Raw genomic sequence first — 18,578 nt, forward strand, 5'->3', positions numbered from 1 at the left:
GGGCAAATGGGAAAAAAAGAGAAGTGCAGAGCATTTTTTTCCTGCTCCCCAACATAACTCCTTCATTAAAAAGTGTCGCCGTTGCCAGTACCTCTTGCCTCCCTCATAAGCCCCTGCAAATAAAGTATGTCTTCCACCCCACTGCCTGCAAAACCAACCCACCCCCTGTTTGATCAGCTTGTGCTGTGAACACAAGTTCAGATGTTGAAACTTTTGAGGGTATTTGCTCTGTATTTTACACCCTGTGTTTTCCTTAGGAGAGTCAGATTCTGCCTCCTTTCCTCACCTTTCATTTTTTGGCAGGGTTGCTCCAGCAGCCTGCAGGAACTCTTTGTAAGGACAGCAATGGGCAGCGTCTCAGAGCCCCCTTTTCATGGGAGGAGTGGGTTGCTGCAGAAGTTAAGTGGCAACGTGTAGCCTCACCATAGTGATCCAGGGATCGCAGCATCTTGTCACGTTGCATCTTTTGATGCATTCTTCGCTTCAGAAGCCAGAGCACGCCTGTTGATTGTGCATTCAGTAGTTTGCAGTTCAGCAATTCTGGCAGCCGCAGGATTTGTTAACAGTAATGCTGGGGCGGGGGGGAGGAGGCTGGGGGGAAGCAAAGCAGAAATCTTACTGTGGGGATAGTGAACTCTTATAATAAGTTGGAGAAATATTTTCTTTTGAAAGAGGAAAAGACTGGCTTTGTCTGCAGCGTGACCGTGTCATACGGACTGCGTGTTCTCGCCGCGCTGAAAAAGCAGTGAGGAGTTTGAAATGCCAAAGCCAGCTCACACTTCAACAGCATTATCAGACTGACTCACTGCTCCCAGCCGAGCAAAAGGCTCTGCAAACTTTACACAGGCTCTTTTTCCCCCCCCCCCCCTTCCTCCTCCCGGCCTCATGGATGCATTTCTAATAAAACAACTTCCTTCTTGGTGTTTAGTATTTCCTCCAACGTGCGAGCCAGTCTCATGGGATAAATAGGATTGAGTTTGCAGCTTCCGAGTTGATTTTTGTGCTGGCTTTTTTTCTTTTTCTGTTGTTGTTGTTGTTGTTTTTTCCTCCCCACCCCCATCCCCTCTCCCTAGCAGGTCACCTCAACTTGGCAACTTTTTACAGCCTTGCCAGAATATAAAGCAGGTCACAGGGATGTTCTGTAAACCGATTCATGCAGCCTGCAAAGCAGGCCAGGAGGATTCAACACCTTCTCTTTACCGCTCGCTCTAAATGCGCCGGTGGCCTCTGAAGAAAGCAGGTTGCAATCTTGTGACTTTATGGATAATGATCCAACTGTTTTTTGGCTCCTTTGCGAATGCAGCGTGCCCCCCCCACCCCCCCTTATTCTTTTGGTGGCTGGCATGTGTGAGGATCCAGGACTGGACTGCTATAAATTCAAGCTCTGTTCTTAGACTACACCATGCCCCGCTTTTGTGATGCAAATGGCAGGCACAAAGTGTCCCTTTGATAATGTGCAGTCAGGAGACAAAAAAAAAGCATTCACTGCAACAGTAAAACTAATTCATAAAGCTGAGAGACAATGGGGAAGCATTATGGATATCAAAAAAAATAATAATAAAAGTGTCTCCTGGATCAACTTGGTAACTAATGTGAACAGTTCAAATGTACACTAGGAGGGGGTAAGGAAAGGGGAGAGACCCAAACAGCTGCTTTGTTGCCTTTACTAATCCTGAAGTTTGGGTAAAGCAAGGATTTAGAGTTTGGCACTAAACTGATGTGCAGTTGATCACTGGAGGGCTGAACCTCAGGCTTCATCCTGGTTGCTGAGTTAGGTGTAGGCTGGGTTACTCTTCAGGAACAAGAAAATTGTCATGCTGTATTTTTTTCCTTGTTTATTTGGAGGTTGGAAAACGGTTAATAGCCAATCCTGAGGGCATATTTGTTTGTTGTTTTGTGCAGTGCTTTTTTGTTGTTGTCAGGGTTTTTTATTTGTTTGTTTGTGGGGTTTTTTTGTCTTTTTTTTGTGGGGAAGAGGGGGGGGGGTGTACTTCCTTTCCATCACCTACCAAGAGTTTAGCTCAAGGTCATCTTGCCTCAGTACATTATGCTGAGCTCTGGAGAAGGTAGAGGGCTGCAGGGAGGGGATACGAGGACTTCCAAAATGGTTCTCCTGGCTTGGTCAGCCAAGTGACAGCACTGCCACCGATAAAGGCAACACTGGATGGTTGCCACAACAGCCTTCTAATGTAAGGTGCTTGGGGATTGCTTCTGCTGCGGTCGGGCTGCTCGGCATTGTTGGTGTTGAGGCAGTTTGATGCCACGAGGAATTAGTAATCTGGTGGTGAGAAGGGGTGGGTTTGCCTCCTGTTATCTCAGCAGCAAACTCTGGGCAGGGTTATTTTCATGTTTTTCTGCCACCAGTATGATGCGCTGGCATGGCAGGCGAGGCAGAGAGGGGAGGGAGTGTTGCTGATACTGGGTTCCAGATAAGATAAAGTCTATCACTTGTCCTGGCATCCAGCATTTGCAGCCTGGAGTGGAAAATCTGAGGAAAGGAGTACGTTTGGACAAGGGCTGTTACTAAGAGGCAGACTTGGATGCTTTCCATGGATATCTGCTGGAGACTTTACCCACTGGCTGTAGCCAAAGGTGGTAAAAAGGAAAAAAAAGCCAAAAAGAAGTCCTACTGTTTGTTTTGCTAAAAATTATCTCTGCTGCTCTGCAAAGGGGCTTTTATTAAGACTGCTGCACTCTAAATACCATTCATAAAAGAGTGACAAGAGAATCCTGATGGAAAGTTAATTTTTTCTCTCACTGTCACTTTGATTTCTTTGTTACTGCAGAAACTGCTGCTCTGACTCATATTTTGCATAGTTATTTTTACCTTTTTCAAATGTTCCTTAACTGTTCATATTACCCTGGGCAAATCCCCCCAGGATAATTTTCATTTGCATGCAGACTTTGATGGTGTTATTAAGCAATCACTTTCAGTACCAAGTCATTATTAGAAGTAATACCACAGAGCCTCAAAAACACATTAATGGTGCCAAACAGTCTGCATTTCTGCACTAGATTTATGGGAAGGGAAAAGTGGTAGGACTCATACTACTCAGTGGATGCTACTCTCTAGTGCCCTGGCAGCAGCAGGCATGATCAGAAAATACCAGAGCCAGATTCAGAGTCCTTAGCTGTTGTCAGCTTCATTCTTGGCTTTTTTCTTCCCCCCTGCCTCTTCCTTCCTACTTTTTTCTTCCCCACACACCCTCCTAGGATTTGCCCTTTTCCTCCAGCCTTGGTAAGAAAGCCTGTCTGCAGCCTTGCAGTCTACACAAGCTGGGCTGGTTCTGGGAAGGAGGGTCAGCCTTCCCATCTGTAATCACCCTTTTATGGCTTTCACTGGAGGTGTTAATGCAGATCAAATGGAAAACACTCCAGCAAGAGCCTTACAGCTTCTCCTGCTGCCCCGCGTACTGTCCCAATCGTTAATTCTGATTATAAGACCTAAAGGTAATTCTGTTTGCTCTCCTAATGCATTGCAGCTCTCCTGGTGGTCCAGGGTCTCTTTTCTTCAGTTCCCATCTTGGTCAATTGTTTGCAAATAATTAAGCTTTTAAGAGATAATGGTAGGAGCTAATGTACACAACAAAGTAAAGGTCTCAAGTCACTGTTTATTGAGCAGCGGTACAATTGGCTTTGGTATCCCAAAGTGATCCAGAGTGATAGACGGACTTGGCCACTGGAGGAGGTGTGATGGTTTTAGACACCCACTTCCATATATATGTATATATTTTAATACTTTTAATATTTCCATATTTTAATATTAATCTTTTTTTTGTTTATGTATTTTTATATTTATTTACTCATCTATTTCTTAGAATCTTAGAATGTCTCAAGTTGGAAGGAACCCGTAGAGATTAGCATCAAGTTCAGCTTCCTGCTCCTCTCAGGACTACCTAAAACTAAACATTTTTACTAAACAATAATAGCAACAATAAATTCTTATTCTTTCTTCTTCATATTCCCATTCTTATTCCCATTCTTCTTATTCTTGTTATTATTAATTACTGTTCCTATTTTCATAGACTGTTTCCAGTTGGAAGGGACTCATAATACAGAATCACAGAATTGGTAGGGTTGGAAAGGACCTCAAGGGTCATCCAGTTTCAACCCCTCTGCCATGGGCAGGGACCCCTCACACTAGATCAGGTTGCTCACAGCCCATCCAGCCTGGCCCCCTCCCAGGATGGGGCTTCTACCATCTCCCTGGGCACCCTGTTACAGTGTCTCATCACCCTTATGAATCCTCAAGTCCAATTCCCAGCTCCTTACAAGGGCTACCAAAACAACCATTTCCCTAACATATATAGAAACACATCTTATTTTACTTAGTATTATTTTTTCATGGAATCAGAATGTCTCAGGTTGGAAGGGAGTCACATGGATCATCAAGTCCAACTCCCAGCTCCTTGCAGGACTATCTAAACCGAAACCATTTTGCTAAAATATATATTCATGCATCTCTCTCTCTGTTTGTCTGTATTTTGTACACACAGCTTTAATACTTACAGAATCATAGGATTGTTCTGGTGGGAAAACACCTCAAAGATCATCAAGTCCAGCCACCATGGCCCTAAGACCACCCTAAGACCACCATGGCCAACATGTCTGTGCAAATATGTGTGTGTGTGTGTGTATATATGTACATATGCAAACAAATTGTGAATGATCCTTTTCAACCACCATCAGGAAGGTTTTGTAAGGCACCTGCCATTCCTGACTGGGTGAAATAAAGACTGAATTTTGACTGAATGTCTGCATAAAATGGTAGTTCTCAGGGTTTTCCCCCATTCTCTCTGTCTGCTTTTGCCTGTAGCACAGACCTTCCTAGCCCTGTGGGTGGGAATGCAACAAGGCTTTGAATGTTTTTATAGCAACCTAGCCTGTGGCGTGCTGGTTTCTTTGTAATTTTTATTAGTTTATTTATTTATTTATTTATTTTAGCCTACAAAAGAACAATCCCCAGAAAGCTTATGTAAGAAGGATGCCCAGCATCTAAGATTATTTTAAACCACTCCAAATCATACTTCAAAAGCCTTGCTGCATTGTGAAGCTTTAGCTAAGAGGGATTAGCCATGTAAAGTCCCAGGCTGTCCTGTGATTATGGCAATTACAGATTTATCATGAAATTAAAAGTTTATGCTAGGATAGGATAGGGGAAAAAAACCAAACCAAACAAAATCTGATGACCTTAAACAGATCAGAATTTGAGGAATTTGGGGGCTGGGACTTTTAAAGCAATTATTTTTACAGTGACTGTATTGTTCTTATGGCTAATTTTATCCAGTCTTGTCTATTTGGGGGGGGAAAAAAAAGTCCAGAACAATTGGAAATTGCTTAATGGAGACAGAGTTCTCAATTCCAATAGCTAGGGGCTGCCTGGTAATTATTGCTTGCTGCATGAAATTAGACACAGTTTGTTCAATTACTTAAAATTAGATCTCATGTAAGGTGGCAAAGTGAAATAAGGGGGAAAAAAAAAAAGGAATAATGCTTTTGTCCTCACTTGATAGCAAAGTAATGAAATGGGAGGTAAGCTGTGAAGATGAAAATGTTACAAATGATCTCTGTATGGTTGTTTGGTTTGGGTTTGTTGGGGTTTTTTTGAAGGGAAGCAAAAATGTTATGTTCAGATAGGCGGACCTAAGTCAAGTCTCACTGTGGTGGATGAATCATAGAATGGTTTGAGTGTGAAAGAATCTTCAAGATCATCTAATTCCAACCTGCCTGCCATGGGCAGGGACACCTTCCACTAGCCCAGGTTGATCAAGGCTGTATCCAACCTGGCATTGAACACCTCCAGAAATGGGACATCCTCAGCCTCCCTGGGCAACCTGTTCTAGTGGCTCACTGCCCACACTGTAGAGAATTTCTTTGGAATCTCTGGTCTAAATCCACCCTCCTCAATCTTCAATCCATTCTCTCTCATCCCATCACTGCAAGCCCTTGTGAAAAAAAAAATCCCCCCCCAGCTTTCTTGTAGACCCTTTCAGGCTGCTTAAGGTCTTCCCAGTGCCTTCTCTTTTCCAGGCCCTACAAGCCCAGCTCTTGCAGCCTGTCCCCATAGGGGATGAATGTGCTTATAAGCAGATGATACAATTCCTGCTGTATTTTTGCATGTGTAAAATGTAAATTACCCATAAAAAAAAAATAAGAAGTCAAATCCTTGTTGTGTCTTCCACTTGGTAGTTCTGGAGCTATTTCACATACATGCAGGAAATCCCAGAGGGGTAGTTCACAAGTGTGCAGGTTATCTGTGGGCTCACTGCCAAGGGAACAATGTTTTTAAGGGAATGGGTAGTTCCCCACCATTTTGGGGTGAAAAAAACCCCAAACTTGCAGCATTTGGAGGTGATCGTCACTGTGGTGGTTTTTGAAATGGACATGTTGGGCAAAGGGAAGTTGCACAATAGAAATTCCTGTTTGCTGAAGTGAGGTGATGCTGGCATGTAAGATGAGATGTTAGCCATTAGATGTCAGATTATGCTGTTTACAACAATATATAAAAACCTGCTAAGTAGTTACAATACCAATAAGGTAGTGGAATTTTATGAGGTTTTAAATTCTTAGGCTTTACAAGGTTTCAGTTTACATCTTGTGTAATGTTACACCAACAAATATATCCAAAGAACAGGGGAAGGTTTGGGTGGGGAGAGGGAAATAAGGGATGTATGGATCATAGAATAACAGAATTGTTTTGGTTGGAAAAGACCTCGAGGATCGCTGAGTCCAACCTTCAACCTAAGACCACCACTTCTATTAAATCATGTCCCAAAGTGCCATGTCCACATGTTTCTTGAACACCTTCAGGGGTGGATAACAGCAAATGCTTTGTGACAACCAACATGGGATGTTGGACCAGTTTTATCCAATTTTCTTTATTGAAATGTTATGAAGTACCTTGCAGCAGGCTAGGTCTCAATCTAGTATGTACTGAGACTTGGGTGTCCAGGTGAGGAGCTCAGCCACTTCCTTGAAACATTTTTTTCCAGGGAATTGTTGCATTTCAGAGTCATAGAATCATAGAATTGTTAGGGTTGGAAGGGACCTCAAGGATCATCTAGTTCTAACCTTCCTGCCATGGGCAGGCACCATTCACACTAGATCAGGTTGCTCACAGCCACATCCAGCCTGGCCTGAAAACCCTCCAGGGATGAGCCTTCCACCACCTCCCCGGGCAACCTGTTCTAGTGTCTCACCACCCTCATGGTGAAGAAGTTCTTCCTAAAGAATATGCAATATTTGTTCTTTTCTTTTGGGGTGGTGACATTTTTACATGGAGGGGAAGGACAGCAATGATATTTCCTAATTTCAAAGCGGGATGTGGGGGGTTTTCTGCTGTCGATTTATTAAGCCATCTGCATTCATGCAGAAGTGAATTTTCTGAGAAAGCAATCAAGTTCTCACAAGAAACTTAACTTATGATTGAATTTTAACATTATCTTCAATTAAACCAGTATTTATTTTCTGTCTCTTAGGATTAGTGCAGCGCAGCTATGTTAATGTCAGACAAAAATGTGCTGATCATTGACCTTGCGCTGGCCTGCGCTCAAAACCCAGGCGTTTGTTTATGTTCAGGATGCTGATCTTATTTGCAAATTATTTTGAGTGTGCTGGCAAGATTTGCCTTCACTGTCTCAGAAAACATCAGCGTGGTTTAGTTTTACAGAGAAGTGCTTTATGGCATATTTTGTTCTGTGAAATACAGGGGGGGGAAAAAGAGGGGGGAGGGAAATGATTTGACTCTAATCGGTCATTGGAGACAAGTGCAGAAACTTTCAGCTAATGCAACAAACATCCTTCTTGAGTATCAAGGTACTGCCAGTATCCTAAGCAGTTATTTCTCCACTTCACTAATCTTTATAATTGGCTTGTCTTTTACTGCCATTAATTAAGTGATGTAGTAGCCCATTAATAATTATAAAAGAGTGACACACCTCAGCGTTTTCACCTCTCAGTGATAGATGTCACACACTTCTGTGCTATTTGCTGTAGTTTGTTGTTCTTGTTGGTTTTGTTTCTTTTTTTACTTAAAAAGTAGAACAAAGAAGAAGAAAGGAAAATAAATAAAGCATTGGTTTAAACCTATAAATTTCTTTTGGTGTCTTGCAGCACCCTTACCCTTCAGAAGAACAGAAAAAGCAGTTGGCACAAGACACGGGGCTCACTATACTTCAAGTGAACAATTGGTAAGTCATTTTCCTCAGTGTTTCTATGTGGCTGTTGGCACCCTCTGGGTAATGCTTGGCATTTTCGAGGACACACCTTGCCCTTCTCTGCTCTTCCCCTCCACCTTTCCACAGCAGTTTATTGATGCAAAAGAAATATTGCTGAGTGAGTGAGCCCCTCAGTTTAAGAGATGTTGAGTTGTTCAAACATGTTCAGAGAAGAGCAACAAAGCTGGTGAAGGGTCTGGAGCACAAGCCCTATGAGGAGTGGCTGAGGTTGTTTAGCCTGGACAAGAGGAGGCTCAGGGGAGACCTTATTGCCATCTACAACTACCTGAAGGGTGGTTGTAGCCAGGTGGGGGTCAGTGTCTTCTCCCAGGCAACTTGTGACAGAACAAGAGGACACAGTCTCAAGCTGCACCAGGGGAGGTTTAGGCTGGATGTTAGGAAGAAATTCTTCCCAGAAGGAGAGATTGGCCCTTGGGCTGCCCAGGGAGGTGGTGGAGTCACCATCCCTGGAGATGTTTAAAAAGGGACTGGATGAGGCGCTTAGTGCCATGGTTTAGCTGATTAGATGGTGATAGGTTGGACTTGATGATCTCAAAGGTCTTTTCCAACCTGTTTAATTCTATATTCTGTATTGTATTTCAGTATCTGTGCATTTGGGTACCAGTCCTCCTTTTGGCTCAGGGTGCATCTTCTTCAATAGGAGCCACATCCATGTTGAGAACTTTGGTCTTAGAAGAGGTTAAGATGTTGGGTGGATAAAAAAGGGGCAGTTGGCCGCAGTTCTGGAGAGCGTATTTGGTATTTTGGGATGCCGTTGTGACTTTTTTGTTTTCATGGTGATAGTGAGGTTTTGCTTTTTTGACTGACATCCTTTCATATCTTCACTGATTTGAAGTGCCATTTTTGAGAAGTTTGAATAAACTTGGAGGACAATGTGGCCTGTGTCTGCTGAAGTACAGTGTGGAGCAATTTTACTTACTTATTCCGGCTAAGGGTTGCTGGAGCCCCTGATCTGTTGTTGTAGTGATTTGTTTGAAGGAAATCAGGATCTGTGCTGTCGCTGCTGTGGCTTGTGGGTTGCTAACTATCTGGGACACACTGAAGGCAACTAGTGAAAATTACTGGTGATTAAAGGATAAAAACACACCATCAAACCCTTAAAAGAAAGGGTTGATTTATTACCCTTTGTTACTGCGTCAGAACGCAGGTTTCTTCCGCTATCCCAGAACAAGTGTCCTATTTGAAGTGTATTGCAATCTAATACCTTGTAAAACTAAGTGTAGCTAATTAATTGTCCTAATATTTTTAGATAAGTGTTTATGATGGGAAACCTTATCCTCTTTGAAGTAATACCCAGAAAATGGCCAAGGCAAGCGGCGAGCCTGCTGGGGAAAAGGGAGGGAGCAATGCCAGTTTGCAGACAAAAGTATTTTATTCCCCCCCACCCCGTTCAATAAGTGTCAGAGATTAATATTGCAGAAGCTCTGATTACATGCCCTAATCCATTTTAGTGAATAAATTTGGTCTTGATGTCCATTGCACCTACATTAACAAACCCTTCTCTCTTAGAGGGAGTAGGAGCCTATGGGAGAGATTTCAGATATATTAAACCCCATTACAGAAAATGTAATTTCTGTCAATATAATCCCATGTATTCTTCAATTTAGTACTTTAGAGATAACAAGCTACTTACAATATATTTGCCTTTGGAGGATTAATTTACAAAGTGCACTATCTGGGAGACGCAGGCAGGCTCACATAGGGATAGCTTGTAAGGGTTATCAATTTCTGTGACCCCCACAGCAGCTCCAGGAGATCATTTTTTTGAAGCCCTTTAAGACACTGAATAAAGGGAAATACCAAATACTTAGTGTGTGTGAAGTGTGCTTCCAAAGTATTTACTTTAAAATGAAGGAATAAAAGCCCCTAAACGTCAAATAACCTGTTGTAAGGAAACACAACCTGCGGTAGTTTGGCTCAGCCGGGAAGAACTGGTGTTGGCCTCAGCTTTGTGTCCTACAACCTTCAGGCTATCCCTCAATTTGTATGGCTGTCATAGGATCATCCGATGTTAGGGGTTGGAGATCATCAAGTCCAACCCCCCTGCCAGAGCAGGACCATAGAATCCAGCACAGGTCACACAGGAATGCATCCAGACAGGGCTGGAAAGTCTCCAGAGAAGGAGACTCCACAACCTCTCTGGGCAGCCTGCTCCAGTGCTCTGTGACCCTCACAGCAAAGAAGTTCCTCCTCATGTTGAGGTGAAACCTCCTGTGCTGTAGTTTATATCCATTACCCCTTGTCCTGCCACAGGGTGCATTGGAGAATAGCCTCTCCCCTCCCTCTTGACACTCAGCCTTCAGATATTTCTAAACATTTATTAAATCCCTTCTCAGTCTTCCTCTTCTCCAGACTAAAAAGTCCCAGGGGCTGTCGGTCTCTCCTCACAGGGCACATTGTCCTTCAGTTCAAGGCAAGGTGCTTTGTCCAGCTGAGAAGTTGTGTGTGTTCCTCAGGGGGTCCTGTTTAATGATGGGGCGGAACAAGCATGTGGTGCTTTGGAGGGGTCTGGGAGCTTAGGTTTTGGCGTGAGCCAACGTGTCAATTTTTAGGATGAGCCATCAAAGAAATTTTTGGAGATGATGAACATGGGATGCTTTGAACTAAAGCTGGTGGAATTTCTCCCAAGTGACTTTCCAGGGTGTTTTTCAGTATCCATGTCGCCTCAGATTTGAGGAGTTTTTCTTTTTTTCACTTTGGCTTTGTGTCAGATGTGTTTTTATAAGTTCCTTATGTGCAAGGAAGGGGGAAAAAAAAAAAGAAAAGAAAAAAACTAGGTCAAAATACATTATAACTGAAGTCTTGTGGATGTAGGGCAGGCTTCCTCTGCTTGAGCTAGCTTGGTAATTCTGCTGTGGTGCTACAATTGTATAAATTATTGAGACAATTCCCCTTCCCTCCCCAGGCCCATGAAGATTTAACACTATAGAGACAGTCGAGGCTTTCTTAAATCACAAGTGGTGGGCAGAGATGCCAAAGTATGCTAATAATATGCTAATTCAGCCCTTGCATTTTGTAATGGCTGCTAAGGAATGAGGAGGCAGCGAGGCTGTGGTGGAGCATGCAGGTTGCACACACATGTGCATGCCCTGGAAACATCCAGCCATGGGGTGAACAATGAGCTGCCCATCCCCTCCCAAATTCTGAGGGATATGGGGCAACCTTCTCCCAACTTTATGCTGAATTCCTTTTCTTCTAAGGCAGCATGCAGGAGAAGAAACTCCTCTTGCCTAGATTATTTGCTGGAGGGAAGAGCTAGAGTATTGTTTCTGGTTAGCTTTGCCTTTCTTCAGCAGGCTCATAAGTCATTCAGCCACGACTTGCAAAAAAATTTTGCCTTCCTCCTTAGATTCTTCCAAACTTGTTAACACACATGTACATTTTTTGTATTAATGATGAGTCATTGTAAATCACTGTTGCAGAGATTAAATAAAATGCTGAAGGGCAGGCTGGGTGCAGATCAGTCATAAATTATTGGCAGCAACACAGCATGTGGGAATACATGAAATGTGCATGAAAAACATAAACTCATGTCTGGTAGCATGGTCGTTAGCCCAGACTGGGGAATGCTGAATTTTCTGGATGGAATTAGAAGTTTGCCACAGAGCAGTCAGTGAAGAGAGCATTTGTTTTCTGCAGATTGAAAGCATTTGAACAATTTTTTTTTTCTTTCTTTCTTTCTTTTTTTTTTGGGGGGGGTCATATTTTGAATGCCTTTCCAGTACGTGCTACTTGCATACTTCAGTTGGCTGCTGGAACGGTAAAATGGTGCTTTTCATGTATGGGCTGCTGTGGTGTGTTGAGATTCCCCCCCAACATTAACTTTGCCAGACCAGCTCAGTTGGAAGCAAATGAAAGCTGTATTTACAAGCAAAACTACAATCTACAATGAAATGCTATGAATATGTACAAAATATGCAGTATTTACAATGTTTAAAGATATTTGCAATTAATAAGCAACACAAGAACCCCTCTGGTCAAGAAGACCAGGGAAGCTGTCCTTCTGTCCCCCCAACTCCTGTCCAAAAGTGAGAAAGGAGCAGAGGAAAAAGTAGCTGTTAGACTTTACCAAAACAATGCAGCCAAGGTCAAATAGAAGCAGGGTTAGTTTCCTCTCCAGAGCAATGAAATGAGAAGAGAGCAGAGAGAAGAGAAGAGAAGAGAAGAGAAGAGAAGAGAAGAGAAGAGAAGAGAAGAGAAGAGAAGAGAAGAGAAGAGAAGAGAAGAGAAGAGAAGAGAAGAGTAGCCCCCAGAATGTTTTGGTACGAGCAGTCTTATAGCAGCTATCTCTGCAATTGAAGCATTTAGAATTGTCTTTATTTCCCTTTTTACACCCAATAGTGATTTATTTACATTTTTCTTTACAAATTTACAGATTTTCTGCTTGAAATCTGCAACAAAATTTTAAAGGCATAGCCTAAAACTACCACAGCCACCTGTTCTTTGGGCTCCCTGGGTTGATGCACACAACTCCTATTGATTGTAGAGGAGTCACAGGAATGGGATGGTGATGTGAGATGTGCCAGAAAATGTGTCAGGGGTAGGGCACATGTCTTTAAAAAACACCACAGTTTGCACTTGACCCTTTTCCCTTGCCAGTTTGACTTTTTTCTTGGTTTTAAGTACTACTTCTCCCCTCTACTCTGCCCTGGTGAGGCTGCATCTGGAGTATTGTATCCAGTTCTGGGCCTCTCAGTTCAGGAAGGAAAAGGAGCTGCTTGAAAGAGCCACAAAAATGATTAGGGCAGTGGAACATCTTCCTTACGAGGAGAGCCTGAGGGATCTGGGGCTCTGTAGCCTGAAGAGGAGGAGACTGAGTGGTGACCTCATTAATGTTGATGAAGATGTGCAGGGTGAGTGCCAATAGGATGGAGCCAGGCTCTGCTCAGCATTGCCCAATGACAGGACCAGGGTCAATGGTAGAAGCTGAGGCATAGGAAGTTCCATGTGAACACGAGGAAAGATTTTTTCCTAGTGAGGGTGGCAGAACACTGGAACAGGCTGCCCAGGGAGGGGTTGCAGAATCTCCTTCTCTGGAGACACTCAAAATGCACCTGGATGTGTTCCTGTGTGATCTGCTCTAGGTGATCCTACTCTGGCAGGAGGGTTGGACTGGATGATCTTTCGAGGTCCCTTCCAGCCCCTAACATTCTGTGGTTCTGTAATCCACAGGGAGAATTTTATTTTATTTTATTTTATTTTTCTCACACCACCAGCACTGCCTTTCAGAATCATCTTTTTGCTGCAGCTGGATGTTTCTGTCATGAGAAGGATCAGCACTTACCTTGTTGCAAGAACAAAAAGAAATCTGTGTCAGGTAGGAAGGTAGCAGAGTTCAAGGTGTTAGTCTAAATGAAGCCTTCAGGTCTCCACCTTGTTAGTTGTTTAACCCTGCAGCAGTTTAGGGTTTGAAGCATGGTGATGTGAGCTAGAAGGGGCGTTTGTATGATCTTGACAGTATTGCATGTGTAGACATGGAAAGGACCTCACCAGACAGAGGTTACTTAAAAGGCTTTTCCCTGGTGATCTAAACCGTAATTGAAATATCCAGGAGGGGTGATCCAATCACTTCCTAGCTCAGCTGAGAGCCAGCCAGGCTACACTGAGCAATCTATACTGTTTTCTTGTTTACTACATCCCAGCTGAGCCTCTTCCCATTAAAAACTAATGGTAAATAATTACTGCTGGTACTCTATGGAGAAGAGAGAGCGATTCTCATCAAGGGCTGCATTAGGTATCAGCTGTTTGCTTTACGTTTTAGGAAGGTCTAGGTACACACAGATAAATGACTGTGTATTTGTAGAATGATCTGCCTACTGATCTGCCTACAGAACCTAGCTGTGCATGTCTATGTGTAACTACCTAGAATCATAGAACTGTGAAGGTCAGCAAAGACGTCTTAAGTTCAGCAGTTCAGATCATCAACCCAACACCACCATGCCCACTAAACCATGCCCCACATTGCCATGTCATGCCACATATATTTGTTTTTAATGCCTCTGGAGGTTTGTAAGGCCAGGCTGGATGTGGCTGTGAGCAACCTGATGTAGTGTGAGGTGTCCCTGCCCATGGCAGGGGGGTTGGATCTAGATGACCCTTGAAGTCCCTTCCAACCTTAACAATTCTATGGTGACTCCACCACCATCCTGGGCAGCCTGTTCTAAGGCCTGACGACTCTTTCAGTAAAGAAATGTTTCCTAATAGCCAATCTAAACCTAAACCTCTCTGGATAGAGCTGCATACAGGTGCATAAAGATGATCTTAACAAATAAAAGAAATAAAACAGATGAATTGCAAATGTCCAAACCCCTCAAGCTCCAGCCTTATTTTTTTAGGTGTATCCATTCTGCTTTTTAGTTGTTTGCTTCCCCCCCCCCCCCCCCCCCCCCCCAAACCACCCATGTGCTATCTAGGGCACAGACCAAACAATGATGGAGCAGCTAGTCAATATTTTATCTTACTCTCATTCTTCAGTGCTTCATTTGTTCAGCTGCATTCAAGCCGTGCTTGAAGATGGAATTAATAATTACTGCTGGGCTTTCCTATGGTGCTTACTGCAGTAATATCCAAGTCCTCCCCTGACCCCTACTTGCCTGTATATGCATACAAGGTTGTGAGTTTGCATGGTAGTATTACAGTTTCCTTGCAAAGAGAGACAATGGTGTTGTCCTGTTTCATGTGTGAAGAAGTGGGAGAGCCTGGTCCAGCAGAGTCACCAGGTTTGGGTTGGTCTAGGACTGTGAAATGACATTTAAGGTTTCAGCCATCACTGAAGTGGCAAGTTTCAGTGGAAACTCCCAAGTTTTGAGCACCTTGGCATCTTACATTGCCAACCTCCAGCACTGGTTATGGGGGAGAAACCAGTAATTGCTAGTGAAAAGTTTGGGTTTGATTTGCTCTGTAGCTCCCAAGCAGTCCAAGGCAGCAGCAGAGCTGAATCCTCTTCTCCAGGGCGGTTTACAGCTGCTTCAGTTGAGACTGCTTTGCTTTTCTTCCTGTTTGCTGCCTTATTCATTCAACTTGGACCAATTTTATTTCCTGTAGCAATGAAATTTTCTGTGTTATAGTGCATGTGGTGAAGGCATTGGACCCTATCAAAAACTGTATTCTGAGCTGGTAACTGAACTGGTTGCATATAAAATAAGGAGCAGGGTGCAAGCAGTTCTAGTAATAGTTTCCTAATTCTTGAGTTCTTGATTTGATGATCTTGGCTTATTTAAATGTCATTTTCTAAATAATTTCCTAGGCTTATTAAAAAACCAACAACACCCTCCCAAACAAACAAAAACAACCAACCAAAACCCCCCAAATAACCCAAACAAAAAAACCCAAACCCTGACAGACCCAAACCAACAAACCCCAACCAGACCCACTGGGAAAAATGGTCAAATGAAGTACCTTTCCCTAATCTCATTCTTGGAGACAGATGAAGTGATTTTTGCTGAAATTTCATCAGGAAGGAATTTTTTTAAAGGCTTCAAGACCTCCAAGAAGATGAGTTTGAAAAGTCTGAGACCTAAGCACTTTATTGTATGGAATGCAGCCAGCTCAGGACATAGATACCCAGAAATACTTTATCATTCCTTTTGGCCCCATCACAACCTCCCTGTGGCAGGAAATTTTCTCCTGGCTCCATTTCTTTGCTCACAGGTGAGCTTACTGAATCATAGAATTGAATCATAGAATTGTTAGGGTTGGAAGGGACCTCAAGGATCAGCCAGTTCCGAGCCCCCTGCCATGGGCAGGGACACCTCACACTACATCAGGTTGCTCACAGCCACATCCAGCCTGGCCTGAAAAACCTCCAGGGATGAAGCTTCCAGCACCTCCCTGGGCAACTTGTGCTAGTATCTCACCACCCTCATGGTGAAGAACTTCCTAACATCCACCTTAGTGGTAAAGCATTGGTGTGGTAGTCACATGGGGCAGGGGATAAAGTGCTTTGCCACAGTGTGGGCAGGCAGGGGGCCATGGTGGGGACAGGAGGATTTTGTGCTTCATGATCTCTGGAGGTGTTTAAAAGATGTTTTGCTGAGAGACATGGTTTAGCACCTGACTTGATAGAGTTTAGGGAATAGTTGTACTCAGTCATCATGGGGAGGGACTTTTTACAGAGGCTTGTGGTGATAGGATGAGAGGGAATGGATTGAAGCTGGAAGAGGAGAGATTTAGAGTGGAGATTAGGAAGAAATTCTTTACAGTGAGGGTGGTGAGACACTGGAACAGGTTGCCAAAGGAGATGGTGCATGCCCAGTCCATGGAAATGTTGAAGGCCAAGTTGGACAAAGCCTTGAGCATCCTGGTCTAGTGGAAGGGCAATGGAACTAGATGCTCTTGAAGGTCCCTTCCAACCCAAACCAGTCTATCATGCTGTGATCTTAAAAGCCTTTTCCAAATGAAATGATTCTGTGATTCTATGGGGGTTTGATGACCAGCACCCAGCAATTAATTGGGAGCACCAGTGTCCATCTGCTCACTGGGTATGCCCAGCCTGGCTTGGAGATGGTGGGGTTGTGGATGGAGCAGATGGAGCAAGGGGAGGATGCAGCTTGGAAGTTGCAGATAGAGCACATGGGGGAAGGTGCTGATGGGGCAGATGGGAGATGCAGGTGCTGGGAGGCAGATGGGGACAGATGGTGATGGGGGCAGATGGAGGGATGGAGATAGTGCAGATGGAGGATGCTGATGGGGCGGATGGGGAGATGCAGATAGGGACAGATGTGGATAGGGCAGATGCAGAAGGCTTCTGCCCACTCCTCTGCAGAGGTGCAGGGGAGAGAGGCGTGCCACCCTGATGTTTTGTGGAAAACAGTTCCAGAGCCCTGTTTCCCTGCTCTGTGTTTTTGTTGTTTGGTTGGGTTTGGGTTTGGTTTTTGTTTCTTTGGGGGTTTTGTTTGTTGTTTTGTTTTTTATTATAGCATGCCTGGATTTGGTGCCTGTAACTCACACCCCAAACACTCTGAAATCCAAGTGACCATGTTGTCTGATCATTCCCCTGTCCCAAGCCCCACATCAGCCCCTTGGAGAGGATAGAAAAGCTCCTTCATGGGGCCGGGCTTTTAGCAATAGACATCATCTTTGCTCAGTTCCTTCACTGAGGGTGATTCTCGCCCCAAGCAAAAGGCCAGCACATGACCAGTGCACCACTTTAGTCCCACTTAAGCACTATTTTTAGGATGTAAGTGGGGGAGGAGGCTGGCAGAGAGGGAGCATAGCACAAGCAGGTGCTGGTCCTATACGCAGGGGTGGATTTTCACGCCCACTGCCTACCAAATCACAGACACTACAATAAATAGGCAAGGTCTTTGGTTTGCCACTTTGCAGAGCACGTTGCAGCCAGGGATTTTTTACTCCCAGGCAAGTGAAATATCTGCTTGTTTTCCGCTGTATCTATTACTGCTTTTGTTGCAGTAAACAGATTAGACAAGAAAAGGTCAAGATGCAATTTGAATCTGTGTAAGAACATAACAAATACTTTCCTCAGTAATCAGATACGGTAAATACAAGTACTTATTTACTTGTAAATGTTAAAACATTCACAAATTACCCTCTCAACTTCAGCAATAGGAACATGTAACGGTCAGATTTTGGAAACTATTTACTTTGCTTCTCTGTGTGATTGAAGAATTCCATGTACAGATGTTATTTAAGCACTGATTTGGAAGTGGGAGCACATGGGAAAGCAGGGAAAAAAGAAAAAGCAGGAAAAAGAAAATAAATGTTTCAGGTTAAGAGGGAGGGGATTCTCCCCCTCTGCTCCACTCTGGTGAGACCCCACCTGGAGTACTGTGTCCAGTTCTGGAGCCTGTGTTACAGGAAGGATCTGGACGTGCTGGAGCATGTGCAGAGAAGGGCCACGAGGATGAGCAGAGGGCTGGAGCTCCTCTCCTGTGAGGACAGACTGAAGGAGTAGGGGCTGCTCGGTCTGGAGAAGAGAAGGCTCTGAGGAGACCTAATTGTGGCCTTCCAGTGTCTGAAGGGGGCCTACAAGAAAGCTGGGGAGGGACTTTTGAGGGTGTCAGGGAGTGATAGGACTGGGGGGAATGGAAAAAATCTAGAAATGGGTAGAGTCAGATTGGATGTTAGGAAGAAGTTCTTGCCCATGAGGGTGGTGAGACACTGGCACAGGTTGCCCAGGGAGGTGGTGGAAGCCTCATCCCTGGAGGTTTTTCAGGCCAGGCTGGATGTGGCTGTGAGCAACCTGATGTAGTGTGAGGTATTCCTGCCCATGGCAGGGGGCTTGGAACTAGATGATCCATGAAGTCCCTTCCAACCCTAACAATTCTATGATTCTAAGAAAAATATATGTTTGGGGGTTAATGGATACTTGTTGGTTGTTAT

General features: G+C 43.9%; 1 protein-coding gene across 1 annotated transcript in view; it reads left to right on the forward strand.

Moving 5' to 3' along the window:
* The window catches only part of MEIS1 (Meis homeobox 1), a 124,638-nt gene that overhangs the window by 89,607 nt on the left and 16,453 nt on the right, over positions 1–18,578 (forward strand). Inside the window, exon 9 of the mRNA XM_009901373.2 lies at positions 8,113–8,189. Within this exon, the coding sequence (XP_009899675.2) occupies positions 8,113–8,189 (77 nt within the window). The remainder of the gene's footprint in view (positions 1–8,112; positions 8,190–18,578) is intronic.

The sequence above is a fragment of the Dryobates pubescens genome, chromosome 39 (assembly GCF_014839835.1).
Source record: "Dryobates pubescens isolate bDryPub1 chromosome 39, bDryPub1.pri, whole genome shotgun sequence".
In the NCBI taxonomy this organism is placed as follows: domain Eukaryota; kingdom Metazoa; phylum Chordata; class Aves; order Piciformes; family Picidae; genus Dryobates; species Dryobates pubescens.